General features: G+C 38.5%; 1 protein-coding gene across 4 annotated transcripts in view; it reads right to left on the reverse strand.

Moving 5' to 3' along the window:
• RABGAP1 (RAB GTPase activating protein 1) overlaps window positions 1–14,920 on the reverse strand; it is a 188,919-nt gene that overhangs the window by 109,791 nt on the left and 64,208 nt on the right. For all 4 annotated transcript variants that reach the window (XM_062207601.1, XM_062207597.1, XM_062207598.1 and 1 more), the window contains 4 exons: window positions 12,301–12,411; window positions 11,848–11,914; window positions 10,320–10,422; window positions 8,890–9,059 (listed from right to left, as the gene is read on the reverse strand). In XM_062207601.1, the coding sequence (XP_062063585.1) occupies window positions 8,890–9,059; window positions 10,320–10,422; window positions 11,848–11,914; window positions 12,301–12,411 (451 nt within the window). The remainder of the gene's footprint in view (window positions 1–8,889; window positions 9,060–10,319; window positions 10,423–11,847; window positions 11,915–12,300; window positions 12,412–14,920) is intronic.

Raw genomic sequence — 14,920 nt, forward strand, 5'->3', positions numbered from 1 at the left:
GGGACTAGAACCCGGTGTGCCGGCACCGCAAGGCGGAGGATTAGCCTGTTAAGCCACGGTGCCGGCCGGTAAGTGCTATTTTTAAAGGGGGGAAAGAAATACATAGGAATAGCTTACTATCTGTACAAAAAGAAAAGTGGAAAGATAAACCAGATACCACCGATAACTGTTTCTTTTTAAATTTATTATTATTATTATTATTATTATTATTATTTTTTGACAGGCAGAGTGGACAGTGAGAGAGACAGACAGAAAGAAAGGTCTTCCTTTGCCGTTGGTTCACCCTCCAATGGCCGCCAAGGCCGGCGCACCGCGCTGATCCGAAGCCAGGTGTTTTTCCTGGTCTCCCATGGGGTGCAGGGCCCAAGCACTTGGGCCATCCTCCACTGCACTCCCGGGCCACAGCAGAGAGCTGGCCTGGAAGAGGGGCAACCGGTACAGGATCGGTGCCCCGACCGGGACTAGAACCCGGTGTGCCGGCGCCACAAGGCGGAGGATTAGCCTATTGAGCTGTGGCGCTGGCCCAATAACTGTTTCTCTCTTTTTTTTTTTATTTAATGAATATAAATTCCAATAACTGTTTCTTACATGGATGGGGTAAAGAGATACAGATGGAAATAAGACTTCTTGAGTATACATTTTTTACAAACTTTTACTTTGTATCATATATTTCATACAGTCAAAAAATAAATTAGAAGGGGAAAAATACTACATATCCCCAATGGAAAGAAAATGCAAATAAATGAACCTAAGATATGTCAAATGGTATTAGAAGCACAATGAAAAAGAATTATTACATTTAACTTCTTTCTTGCTTAAGATTTATTTATTAGTTTGAAAGTCAGAGATAGAAAGAGAAAGGGAGACACAGAGAGACAGAGAGAGATCTTTCATCTGCTGGGACACTCCTCAGAAAGCCATAATGGCCAGGGCTGGGGCAGCTGAAGGCAGGAGCCAGGGGCTTCATTTGGGTTTTCCACATGGGTGGCAGGGACCTAAACTCTTGGGCCCTACTCTGATGCTTTTCCCAGGACATTAGCAGGGAGCTGGGTTGGAACTGAACAGCCAGGGCACAGACCAGTACCCATATGGGATGCTGGCATGGCAGGCAGTGGTTTTACCTGCTATACCACAATGTCAGCCTCCTATGTAACTTTTAAACAGTAGTAATAGTTATAATCTGACTGGAACATATTCAAAGGTCAAAAACAAGTTTCAAAATACCTCAAATTTCATTAGATAGTTTTATTAACTGATTTTTTAAAAATTCCTGAAGATAAAGCTAATAAATTAAATGTATTACTGTAACTATAGTTAAAATATTCAATGTATAAAAGTACAATATATAAATGCAAAAAAAAGGAAGAAAACTCTACAATGTTAAGTTACTACTGAAAATATGTGAATGAACTCAACTGACTCAGGCAAGGATCATCAATAGGTACTAAAAACGTTAAGAAATTTTTGAGGAGTGGGGTACTGTTGTTTTTTCTAGTCTGCAATTTCATTTTACAGAATGTCAGCCACCCACCATCAACGTGGTCCAAAAATATTAAACAGAAGATCTCAGAAATAAAAAATACACAAGTTTTAAATCATATACCATTCTGAATAGTCTTGATAAAATCATCTCTCCAAATCCAGCTCTGTCCTGACAGGATAGAAATCTTCTCCCCGAGTTCAGAGCATCCACACTGACGCTACCAGCCTGTTAGTCACTCAACAGCTATCACAGCTACTATATCCACTAACACAGAATCACAGTGTTTGTGTACAAGTAGTATGTCTTTACTCTTTAACTGCTTTAAAGCACTGGAATACTGATGGTGGCAATTCAGGTAGGCCAAAGAGAAGCTGTAAAGTGCTTCCTTTAAGTGAAAAGGTGGAAGTTCTTAACTTAATAAAGAAAGAAAATAAGGCATAAGCCAGAATGCCAGGATCTAAGGTAAAACCAAACCTACGACCTGCAAAGTTGTGAAGATGGAAAAATAAATTTAAGCTGTTTTTGCTGTCACACCTCAACCAGAAAATTATGACACCAATGTGTGAATAACTGCCTAGTTAAAATGGAAAAGACATTAACTATACGTATGTATTCTCCAAAGGATACACAAAGGATGCTTTTAGAAGTTGCCCAACTATAGCCCTTCAGATTTGCTAAATGCAAAGAGAAATAATCACATTTCCCATCAGAAGCAGTGGCACATGGGGTGGGTGCTTCTCACAGTCTTTGACACTGTGAGGGACACCAACATGACATATCGAAGTGGGAGCTGAGTCCCAGCTCCAAGTCCAATTCCAGCTTCTTACTAATGCACATTCGGGAGGTAGCAGATGATGTCTCAAGTTAGTCTGACCTGCCACCCACACAGGAGACCTGGACTGAGTTCCCAGCTCCTGGCTTCAGCCTGGCTTAGTACAGGTATTTGCAGGTATTTGGGGAGTAAACCAAATACCTGTTTGTCTCTCCCTGCCATACAAGTAATTAAAAATAATTAGTTAAAAAAAAAATAGTGAAAAAAGATGACAGGCACCTGCTGCTCTTGGGCAGAAAGCATTTTTTTTATTTGACAAGTAGAGTTATAGACAGTGAGAGAGACAGAGAGAAAAGTCTTTCTTCCGTTGGTTCCCTCCGCAAACGGTCGCCACGGCTGGCGCTGGGCCGATCCAAAGCCAGGAGCCAGGTGCTTCTTCCTGGTCTCCCATGCGGGTGCAGGGGCCCAAGCATTTGGGCCATCCTCCACTGCCTTCCCTGGCCACAGCAGAGAGTTGGACTGGAAGAGGAGCAACCGGGACTAGAACCCAGCACCCATATGGGATGCTGGCAGCACAGGCGGAAGATTAACCAAGTGAGCCATGGCGCTGGCCCCTTGGGCAGAAAGCATTTTGATATTCCTATTTTGAGAGGTATAGTAGTCCATATGTGCATATAAATACACACACAGAGCCAATGAGAATAATATACAAACTAGTGATTTCCTTTGGCAGTACAAATTCTGTTAACTCTATAGCCCTAACAATTCTTAGTTTGTCTTTTGTTCATTTTAAATTGTTGCTGGAAAATCTAGTCTTTAGACCATTTCCTTCCAGTAAATGATATCTGAAAATTTAAATCTTTTCTTAGAGTCATTTTTTTCCTACTCATTTTAAAGTTTCTTCTTTAATATGATGCCGTCCTAATGTAACAATCCCACAGATGGGAAGGCTTCCAGACTAAAATAAAGTTACTGAGTCATCAGATAATTTTAGAGCAAGGAAAATGAATCAATTTTAAGCACTTATTTAAAAAATACATTTCTATAACTGTTTTTCCCATGCTAACAACAAAAACCAGAAGTGCTACATGTTGTTTATTCTTAAAATCTGCTCTGACTCCCTTTTGGTCTGATGAAAACTAAAAAGGGTTAAAATTTTTATTAGGCTTAATTTAAGTAAATTCTAAAAATATTTTTTAGAAAGAAAGACAAAAGCAGCATGTTTCTATGGAAAGAGCCCTGGATAAGACTGTTAGAAGCCTTAGATCTTGTTCACACACTCTCCCTTAAGATCCACTCACTATTTTACATGTTAGGATTTCAGTTTCTTCAACCATAAGATACTACTATTACTTATCCTCATTGGACCACTGTGAAAATTACATAAAATTCAGAGGAAAAGTGGCTAACAAAATAATGATCACAGTAGGATTTCAATTAATCGTAGCTATTATTACTTTTTAATGTCATGAATTTAAAAAAAAAATTTTATTTAAGTTATCCAAGTTTCAGATATTTCATATATACAGAGTCAGGAACATAGTGACACTTCCTCTCACCCTCTCTCCACCCACACTCCAACCCTTCCTTCTCCTCCTCCAACCTCTCACAAATTTTCAAAAGGGGAAGGTTTTGTTAAATTATAAGAGGTAAAATGAACAGTGTTCTAAGTGCTCTCAGACAATAAAAAGTTCTAATTCTTCACACTTCACCTCTACTTTCCCATTTCTTAATCCCTTGCCCACCACCACCACACACATAGATATACTAATAAGGAGAAAAATCAAAGATTACTATGAGAGATTTCCTACTTTTCTCCCAGCTTCCACATAGACACTTCTGCTTTTACTAAGAAAATACTAACAATTCAGTTCAGAGTTTCCTTTGGAATTCTAACAAAGTGGTCTGGTCTGTTAATATGTGTTTCAGGTATGTTTTTGCATAATTCACCATGCCAAGTCATATTCAGCCAACTAATGAAAATTAAGTAAAATGGGCAAGAATAACAAACTATATTAGAGTACTGAAAAGTCAAGAATATAATTATTCCATGAAGAGATACATTATTCTAGATTCAACACAAAAAGTAATATTCCCATAAACCGAGGCAGTCTTTGAATCTAATATTAGATGTAAAGGAAAAGACAGTATCAGGAGAATTTTATTTATATTCATAAAAATAAGATCAAAACAAACAACTCAGAGAATTTGTTTTTCATAAATATTTTAATATAATTAATTTCTATTCATCATCCCTTACTATATAAATTTTGAACTGGTATCCTTAAATTTTCAAATCAATGTCTCTAACCTTCAGTGTTCTGGTTTCATGAATCAGTTTTCTTCAGCAGAAGTTCCAAGGTCCCTCTCAGTAATAACAGAACTTACTTTACATTTGACAACTATTCCAAGCATGCTATATAGTTTCCTATTTAGTGTCACAATAGCACTATGACAGAGAGCCTATTATTGCTGCAAAGTGGACTAAACTGAGCCTGAAGAGCTGGAAGAACTTGCTCAAAGTCACAAACTAGTCACTGGCAAGATCCATATACTCTGACTACAAATCTAAGTTCTAAAAGATGACTCCACGCTAACTCTCTACTCCTGCCACACTGGAAAACTGGCAGAACAGTACTGGGGGATCTGATTTATTTTCTGACTCTTATGAGAACACACCCAATTGGGCTAACACAGATACAATGCAATAATAAAAGTTCGTATTGCACTGGAAAAGTGTATTCCATAAATTTATATATATTATAGTTTTGTTTAACTGAAAATTAAAGTTGCATGTAACTAATCAAAAAAAAAGTTGTTGAGAACTACTATATTCTAAGTGTTTTTAAATCAGTGAACAAAACAGACTAGGAATCTTGCCTTAGCAGAGGTTTAAAATACAGAAAACAGATAACAAATAATATAAAAATAAGTATAGGGGCTTGCGCTGTGTCAGTGTGTTAAAACCCTGGCCTGCAGCGCCAGTATCCAATATGGGCACCAGTTTGAGACTCAGCTGCTCCACTTCCCATCCAGCCCCCTGCTAATGTACCTGGGAAAGCAGCAGAGGATGGTCCAAGTCCTTGGACCCCTGCACCCACGTGAGAGATCCTGAAGAAGCTCCCAGCTCCTGGCTTTGCATCGGTTCAGCTCCTGTCATTGCAGCTATTTGGGGAGTGAACCAGCAGATGCAAGACCTCTCTCTGTCTCTACCTCTCTCTTTAACTCTTTCAAATAAATAAAATAAATTTTATTAAAAAAAAAAAAAGTAAGCCTATTACATGGTACATAATGTATTACCGAAAGATAAAAGCCTGGTTAAAAAATTTATGTATCATCTGGGGGAGTACAAGGAATCTGCATTACCAATCCCTGATTTAATATCTAATATTGTAGTAATAATGTACATAATTAATATTACAATATTAAATAGAAATTAAATAGAACAATCAGGATAAAATGTTGAAAAGCAAATCAGAGCAAAGACTTAGAAGTGGGTGAAGAGCTGGCTGAATGAGATTGAGTACTACAAGTGGGATCTAGGAGAAGAATGAGTATTCCAGGTACAAAGAACCAGTAACAGCAAAGTCCTTAAGAGTGTGGTTACAGCAGAGTGTGCAACCAAGAAGAGAGTAAGGGAGATATTACATTATGAAGTAGTAAGCAGCAGATTAGGCAGGGTGCGGTAAGCCACCATATGAACTTTGGTTTTTAATGAAGAGAACTAAATTATAGGGAGTTGAAACCAGAAAAATGATGTGATGTGACCTTAACCTGCTATGCTGACACAAGATGAGAAGAAGGAAAAGGCAAAAACAGTAAGAGAGTAAAGACGCTACTGCAATAATCCAGGTGAAAAATAATGCTTTAGAGGAGTGTTATCATAATCTAGGTGGTAAGAAGCGATCACAATCTGCAGATTCAAAGGTAAACAGGACTGGGGCCAGTGCTTGAGCACTGGTTCAAATCCTGACTGCTCCACTTCCAACCCAGCTCCCTACTAATCTGCCTAAGAAAGCAGTGGAAAAATGGCCCAAGTTGGGCCTCTGCCAGCCATCTGGGAGAGCAGGATGAAGTTCTAGGCTCCTGACTTTGGCCTGGCCCTTTCCCAGCCGTTGTGGTCATTTGGGAAGTGAACCAGCAGATGGAAGACCTCTCTCTCTGTAACTCTGCCTTTCAAATAAATAAGAAAATCTTAAAAAGAAAAAACTAGGATTTCCTGTCAGATTGATATGGAATATGACAAATAAATGAACAAAATTCTTAATTTAGGCAACCAGTAGAACTGAGATAGTTCAAGCAGGTAAGGGAAAGCACTTTGGCAAGGGAATGAGATGAGACTCTTGGACACATTAAATGTGAAATACCTTGAAAGCTCAGTGATGGGGGTGGAGTGTTTAAGGAGAAGGGAATGACAACCTGTATTGAACGCTGCTGAAGGGTGAAGTAAGAGGAGGACTTAGGTTAGCAATTTAGGTCATGAAAAAACAGGGCAGCAAGTGGTGGGGCAACTGGGGTCTAAGAAAAGCGAAAAGAACAGAAGAGGTATTTCAACAGCTGTCCACTACAGGAAAGACAAAGTTTTACTTTAACCAAATTACTGTTAGACTTGGGTGGCGTTGGGGAGATACTCTTCAAAAGAAGCTAACAGAATCCAAAGTCTCTATGATAGATCATCTAAAATGTCTGAGATGTAATCCAAAATCACAAGGTAGATAGAGGAATAGGAAAATGTGACTCATCACCAATACGAATTCACAGTTAAACATTTCTAAAGTAGCTATACTGTGATGGTACTCAAGGATGTAAAAGAAAACCTGCCCATAAAAGAACAAATAGAAAATCTCAGGGGAAATATGTATATTCTAGAAACAAAAACAGTATTTTTTAAAGATTTATTTATTTAAAAATCAGAGTTACAGGGGAAGAGGGAGAGATAAGAGTGATCTTCCATCCACTGGTTCTCTCCCAAAATGACCACAACAGCTAGAACTGAGTCAGGCCTAAGCCAGGATCTTCTTCTAGGTTGCCCACCTGGTGGCAGGGGCCTAAACACCTGGGCCATCTTCCAAGACGTTTCCCAGGCCATTAGCAAGGAGCTGGATTGGAGGCGGAACAGCTGGGACACGAACTGGCTCCCATAAGGGATGCCAGCAGCACAAGTGGTGGCTTTACTCTGCCACAATGCTGGAACCCCCAAAAAGTTTTTTAAAAAAATTCAGTGAATGAGTGTAAAAGCAGATTCGATATGACCAAGAAAGGGCCACTGAACTTCATGATAAGTTAACAGAAAGTTAACACTAAAAACAAACAAACAAACAAACAAAAAACTGGTGGAACCTCAGATTTGTGGGATACTAACAAAGGTCAAAATATGTGTAATTGGGTCAGGTTTGTGGTGCAGTAGGTTAAACCACTGCCTATGATGCCAGCATCCCATATGGAAGCCAGTTCAAGTCCCAGCTGCTTCACTTTCTGTCCAGCTCCCTAATGTGTCTGAGAAAGCAGTGTAAGATGATCCAAATCCCTGGGCTCCTGTACTCATGTGGCAGACCCAGATGAAGTTCCCAGCTCCTGGCTTCAGTCTTGCCCAATGCTGACTGTGCAGTCATGTGAGAGAATGAACCAGTTTCTCTTCACCCTCTTTTTCTGTTACTCTGCCTTTTAAATACATAAATCTTAAAAAAAAAAAAAGTGTAATGGGAAAACTGGAATCCTATAAAAAAAGACATGGCAGGAAAGAAAGTTGAAAAAATAATGAGCCAAATAATTTGATTAAAAAAGAACAAACATAAATTTAAAGATTTAAGAATCCCAACAGGATAAATGGAAAACACACACACAGATGCATCAGATAAAGAAAACCAAGGATTAAAGAAAAAATCTGGGGCAAACATTTGGCCTAACTTAAAGGTAAGATGCCCACATCCTATACTGGGGTACTTGGGTTCAAATCCTGGTTTTGCATCTGATTCCAGGTTCTTGCTATTGCAGACCCTGAGAGGCAGCAGGTGCCACTTCTGTAGGAAATCTGGATTGAGCTCCTGACTCCCAGGCTTCTGTTTAGTCCAGCCCTTGTTGCAGGCATTTGGGTAGTGAACCAGTGGATAATTGCTTTCTCTCTTTCTCTTAAATAAATATATACATAAGAAATAACCTTAAAAGCAGGCACAGAAAAATGACACGCTACATAAGGAAGAACAACAAAAACAACAAAAGGAAGAAGAAGTCTATGAGAGGACATCTTTAAAATGCTTGAGAAAATACAGTCAACCCGAAATCCTGTACCCTGAAAATAACCTACTGGAAGGAAATTAAAACACAGACATTTTCACACAAAGGCAGCCAGGAGAATATGTCTTTAGCAGATCTGCCTTAGAAGAAATGCTAAAAGAAGTTCTGCAGACAGAAGGCAAATCAGTTTAAACGGGAATCTAGATATTCAGAAATAAAGAGCAATAAGAATTAGAAATAAGTGGGTAAATATAAAAAGATAATTTTCCTTTTAATATACTGAAATATACATACACAAGATGGTTTAAAAAGTTAATTGATAGCTTAATGATAAATCACTCTCAGAGGTGATTTTTTCCTTCCTTATTCCCCCATCTTTATGTACAGAAAAGTATAGTACCTGCTTTAGTTTCAGAAAGAAGTTTTCAGTAGTACTACGTTTGCTGAAGGGCCAGAATAATCTTTCATTGGGTGAGCAAACTCGAACTTTTGTCTCTAAGAGAAATCGAACAGGCTCCTGTACTTCTGTTATTACCAAATCAACAGCTGTAGTCATAAATAGCACTTTATCTAGAGAGAGGAGGAAGAAGCAAATAAAAAATGTGGAAATATATTTGCTCATACAATTAACATAAAAGTGATTACTTTTATTACACATTTAAGATATTTTAGGATAAATCATCAATTAATTTAAAAAGAAACAGAAAAAAATTACTATTTTTAAAACAATTTTTTTCTGTTCAGAATTCTTGGATAGACACTAGAAGTGGAATTGGTAAATGACAATAACATATACTTTAATAAACATACTGTCAAGATCGTTTTGCAAAAGCAGTATATGTGTTTTTAAGCCTCCCTTGCCAACAATGGGAATTCTCAACTTTTAAACTTGGTTAATAATAGTATCTTATAGTTTTGAACTCTTCATATCTTTTTATCTGCAGGGTTATAAGTAACAGAACAACTGTGAGGGAAAATAAATGTTCAACAGAGGCACTCAACAACAAAAACCATTGCATTTTCAGGATGGAATATTATGCAGCCATTAAACATCATTCATGAACAGGGTCTTGAAAAAATAGTCTCCAAATAGAATATCTGAAAGCTACAAGAATTTGTTAACAGCGATTCCCTGTGGGGAGGAGCTTGGGGGGAACGTGGCAGACTCTTTTCCCTATAAATCCTTTGAACTTTTAATCTTACGTACATGGAGTAGCTCTAAAAAATAAGTAAGATCTAGTTCATAATATATACACACATACATAAACAGAAAGAAAAGGAAGAAAAGGAAAAAATTAGGAGATGGAGGAAATAGCATACCAAATGATACTTTATATGTCAAATTTAATAATAAACTCAAGAACTAGTCAAATTCTTTGCTTTCTTCAGATTTAGGAAAACACCCGATGCTAGTCAAAGAAATGGTCCTAAGGTTTGGATCTTCTTAAGACTAAATTCCTGTTCAGGGGCTAGTACAGCAAGTTAACTTGCTGCTTGCCACTCCAGCATCCCATATTGGGAGTGCCAGTTTGAGTACCGGCTAATCCGCTTTCAATCCAGCTTCCTGTTAATGTTTCTGGGAAAGTAGCAGATGATAGTCCAAGTGCCTGGGCCCCTGCCATCCACGTGGGAGGCCCTGATGGGAGTTCCAGGCTCCTGGTTCCAGCCTGGCCCAGCCCTAGGTGTTATGCTCATTTGGGGAGTGAACCAGTGAATGGAAGATCTCTTTGTCTCTCTGCCTTTTGAAAACAAAACAAAACAGAAAATAAAATTATTAAAATATAAATGAATAAAAATAAAATTTCTGTTCACATGAGCAACCTATATCACCTTTAGGAGTTTCTTCGTTTACAGCTTGAAAATGTGGGGATTTTGGATTCCAGCTCCCAGTAATAACATAGGACTTTCCATCTGAGCTTTTGCCCATAGACTCCTAAAGAAAAGAGTAAAAATAAGTCTTAATGCCAAAGTGAGTGAACAACAGTTATATATCATTTGTTAAAAAAGCAGGAGTTGCAAAAATATGAAGTATGAAAGAGGGTGAAATTTTTATTTTTAAAGATAAGGAAGCATGTGAATAATTACAATTAAGATTACAGATGTGCCAATTATTTTTTTTAAAGTTTTTTTTTTTAATTTTTAAAAATTTTTATTTACTTATTTATTTATTTATTTTGACAGAGTGGACAGTGAGAGAGAGACAGAGAGAAAGGTCTTCCTTTTGCCGTTGGTTCACCCTCCAATGGCCGCCGCGGTAGGTGCACTGCGGCCGGCGCACCACGCTGATCCGATGGCAGGAGCCAGGTGCTTCTCCTGGTCTCCCTTGCGGGTGCAGGGCCCAAGCACTTGGGCCATCCTCCACTGCACTCCCTGGCCACAGCAGAGAGCTGGCCTGGAAGAGGGGCAACCGGGACAGGATCGGTGCCCCGACCAGGACTAGAACCCGGTATGCTGGCGCCGCAAGTCGGAGGATTAGCCTAGTGAGCCGCGGCGCCGGCCAGATATGCCAATTATTTATATATATATGTTCCTGAAAAGTTAAATACAAAGTAAATGCTTGTACATCCTATCAAATTACACAAACTTTAAGGAAATTCACTACCTAAATTTTACGTTAAATTCCTCTGTTAAATGAATAATTAAGTTTTGCGTAAAATGAAAAATCAAGGTTTCCAGGGGAAATGCTGTGGTACATTCACTCAGGGTACAACTTGGGAGGCTGACACACTATATCGGAGTGCCAGTTCAAGTCCCAGCTACTCCACATTCTGATCCAGCTTCACGTTAATGGTCTGCAAGGCAGTGATCATGGACTAAGTACTTGGGTTCCTGCCAGCCTTGTGGGAGCCCCAGACTGAGTTCTGGGCTCCTGGCTTCAGTCTGGCCCAGCCCTGACTGCCACATGCATTTGGGGAGTGAACCAGCAGATGGAAGATTGCTCTCTGTCTTGTCCTCTGTCACTCTGCCTTTCAAATAAAGAAATGAACCGTAAATATCTAAATACTTACATACATAATAGCAATAATCCGAACACCTCCTATCATCTGTAAAGCACGTGACACTCTGAAAAGACTTCTCTGGTAACTTCTTTTCATGATTTTCATATCGATGTTATTCAATATATAAACAAGAATTATTACACTAATCGACAGTCAAGAAATCAAGACTGAGATACTTATCCAAGGTCAGAATTGTAAATATCAAGCCATGAATAAGAAAACTGCATCTTGGTAAAGTGCTTTACAGCTTTCAACAACACCTTGATAAATATGTCTTAACACGAGATTCAGATGAAATGAAGACAAACAGCCTTCACTGAAGGAGTAGTCTATAACCTCCAGTAAAAAAAAATCCTTACCAAATCTAACAAGTGCATATCACTATTCCGTACATCTTTTCCTGGGCTAAGGAGAAGACCAAAACACCTGCAAAACAAGAACTGACATAAATTTGGAAAAAAAGAGCAGACAAAAAAATGTTAAAATTAGGTCACTTAAAAAACAAGTCTTACTGGTAGAAAAAGACATGTACTAAAATTATCAATGAATTAGTATGGCCAAAATCATAATCCTCACTTCTTTACCTGAAATAAGCAAATTCTGTTTGCATGCTACCACACAGCTAAGTTAGTGTATTAACTGAAGACTAATCTGAACTATTTCACAGTGATGATGAAGTCATTTCAATAAGCAAAAGAAATCCCTAAGAAAATATTTACTTTCAATTTTCTTTAACAAAGTTTCTGCCTACTCTACTATATTAACAAAAAACCCAAATTTATATTCAAGCTGAACTTACTAAAAATGCTTACCTTTCAATGGCAAGTTCTTTGTTAGTTGTTTGTTGCACATAGATGACAATCTTCTTATCAATTCCTTGGCGCAGTTTAAAGCATTGCCTGTCCTTATCTTTGGGAACAGCACTGCAGACCAACATGATTCATTAATTTTGCAAAATATTTGCTTTTCATATACTAAGACCATTTTTAACAAACAAAAACTTTGGGGGCCAGCACTGTGGTGCAGAGAGTTAACGCCCTGGCCTGAAGCGCCTGCACCCATATGGGCTGGTGTCAGTTCAAGTCCCGGTTGCACCTCTTCTGGTCCAGCTCTCTGTTACAGCCTGGGAAAGCAGTAGAAGATGGCCCAAGTCCTTGGGCCCCAGCACCCATGTGGCAGACCCAGGAGAAGCTCCTGGCTACTGGCTTCAGATCGGCACAGCTCTGGCTGTTGCAGCCACCTGGGAAGTGAACTAGCGGATGGAGGACCTCTCTGCCTCCTTCTCTCTGTGTATAACTCTGACTTTCAAATAAATAAATAAATCTTAAAAAAAAAACATTCAAGTCTCTGATTCTTTTCTTTGCCTGATTTTTAAACAATAAGATAAAAAAATTACTTTCCTAAAATGGTATCAATGTCACTGTAAGTAATCCACCAAATAATTTATAAATCTAGAAAAACCACTTCTGTGCTCCCTAAAATGTGGATTTAGTTTTCTCTTTTTATTAGCTGTGATTATTAAATTACATATTTTTAAAGCATTCAGCATACAGGACTAAAAAACATTTTGTTGACTTTGTATTTGGTCTCTGTTTTTTACCAAAAAATTATCATTGCCTGAATTCGTTTAAATATATTTAACATAGATCCTTTGCGCTTCAGAACAGGTGTCTTTAAGACTTATTTATTTATTGGAAAGGTAGAGTTAGAGAGAGGAAGAGACAGGGGCAGAAAGAGAGACAAATCTTCATTCCGTTGGTTCATTCTCCAAAGGGCTCCACTGGCTAGGGTCGGGCTAGGCGAAGGCCAGGAGACAAGAGCTTCACACAGGTCTCCTACATGGATGCAGCAGTCCAAACACTTGGACCATCCTCCACTGGTTTCCCAGGCACATTATTAGGGAGCTGGATCAGAAGTGGAGAACCCAGGACTCCAGCTACAGCCCACATGGGATGCCAGCACTGCAGGCTACAGCCCTAGCCCCAAACAGATGTCTTTAAAATAAACAAATGGAGATGAGGAAGATATGGCCAATGATAAGCTACTGCCCAAGATTCCTTAAGCAGTGGTAACCTGATTATACCCTGGCATTATAATTATTAAAAAAATGACAGTCTCCTGTACAACACTTTCTCTAGCCCCTTTGTTCTTAAAGGCTACACATTTGTCTCTGGCTATCAGCAAACCTGAATTGTACTGGGATCTCATTTACATACAGTTTTTTAACACAATGGTACTAAAGCCATTAGCAGATACTGTGAATGGTCAGATGAAGCTCAGAGTACCCACTCAAATTAAAAAGTGGCTCTGAAGAAATACTATTAGCCTGAAGATCTGCACTGACAGGATAACCAACTCAAGAACATTTTATAACAGCTTAGAAAATCAAATAATCTTTGCAAAGGAGTCTAGAATTAATGATCATGTTCAAAGAAAACTTTTGCCTACCAAATTACAGAATTTTTACCCTTGCAGGAGATGAATGGATCTCAATTTTTAACTGTCAACAGATATATTGCTCCCCATGTACTGTGGATGTGAAGCATAATGCTGTATGTTATAATGTATACCCTCATCTCTCTACAATGTAAAACAATGGACACACCAAGTTGTCTCTGGAGCCTCGAATCTGAAGGGATGAATTAACAGAAAGCAAAGTGTAATCAATGGAATTCACCACACTGAATGTCAAGGGACCTAGATTATATTAATGGTACTACAACTATGTCATAGAATGACTCCAAGCAGGGAATTTAGCATTTGATGTCTATTATATAAATTAAGAAATTGAGATCCAGGCTTAATTTCTGTTTTTTTTTTCCACTTATAAAATAAGCATAATATCAATTACTCTATATAATGGGATTATTTGTGGGATCAATTACTCTATATGCTTGGGATTAGCATTGTGGCAGAGTTGGTTAAGCTGCTGCCTGCTACACTGGCATCTTATGTGGAAGCTGGTTCAAGTCCTGACTGCTCTAGTTCTGATAGAGCTCCCTGCTAATATACCTGGGAAGGCAGTGAAAGATGGCCCAAGTGCCTGGGCCCCTGCCACCCACAGGGGAGACCCAAATGGAGTTCCTGGCTCCTGGCTTCAGTTGACTCAGCACTGGCTGTTGCAACTATTTGGGAAATAAACCAGTGAAAGAATGATCTCTCTCTCTCTATGTAACTCTGCCTTTCATACTAAATCTTAAAAAAAAAAGAAGAAGAAGTGGTGCTTGGAAAGGCATTTCCTTAAGGCCTAAAATAAAAAACAGGTTTTTCATTATAATTATGTGAAAATTATACTTTTTCAGGCATAAGAGGAGTTTAAGTCTTCTCATTGCTATTAATGTTATGGTAAAACCCTAAGAAATCTTTTTGTTTTTTTTTTTTTCGACAGGCAGAGTTAGACAATGAGAGAGAGAGAGAGACAGAGAGAAAGGT

Source organism: Lepus europaeus, chromosome 12 (assembly GCF_033115175.1).
Source record: "Lepus europaeus isolate LE1 chromosome 12, mLepTim1.pri, whole genome shotgun sequence".
Lineage (NCBI taxonomy): Eukaryota > Metazoa > Chordata > Mammalia > Lagomorpha > Leporidae > Lepus > Lepus europaeus.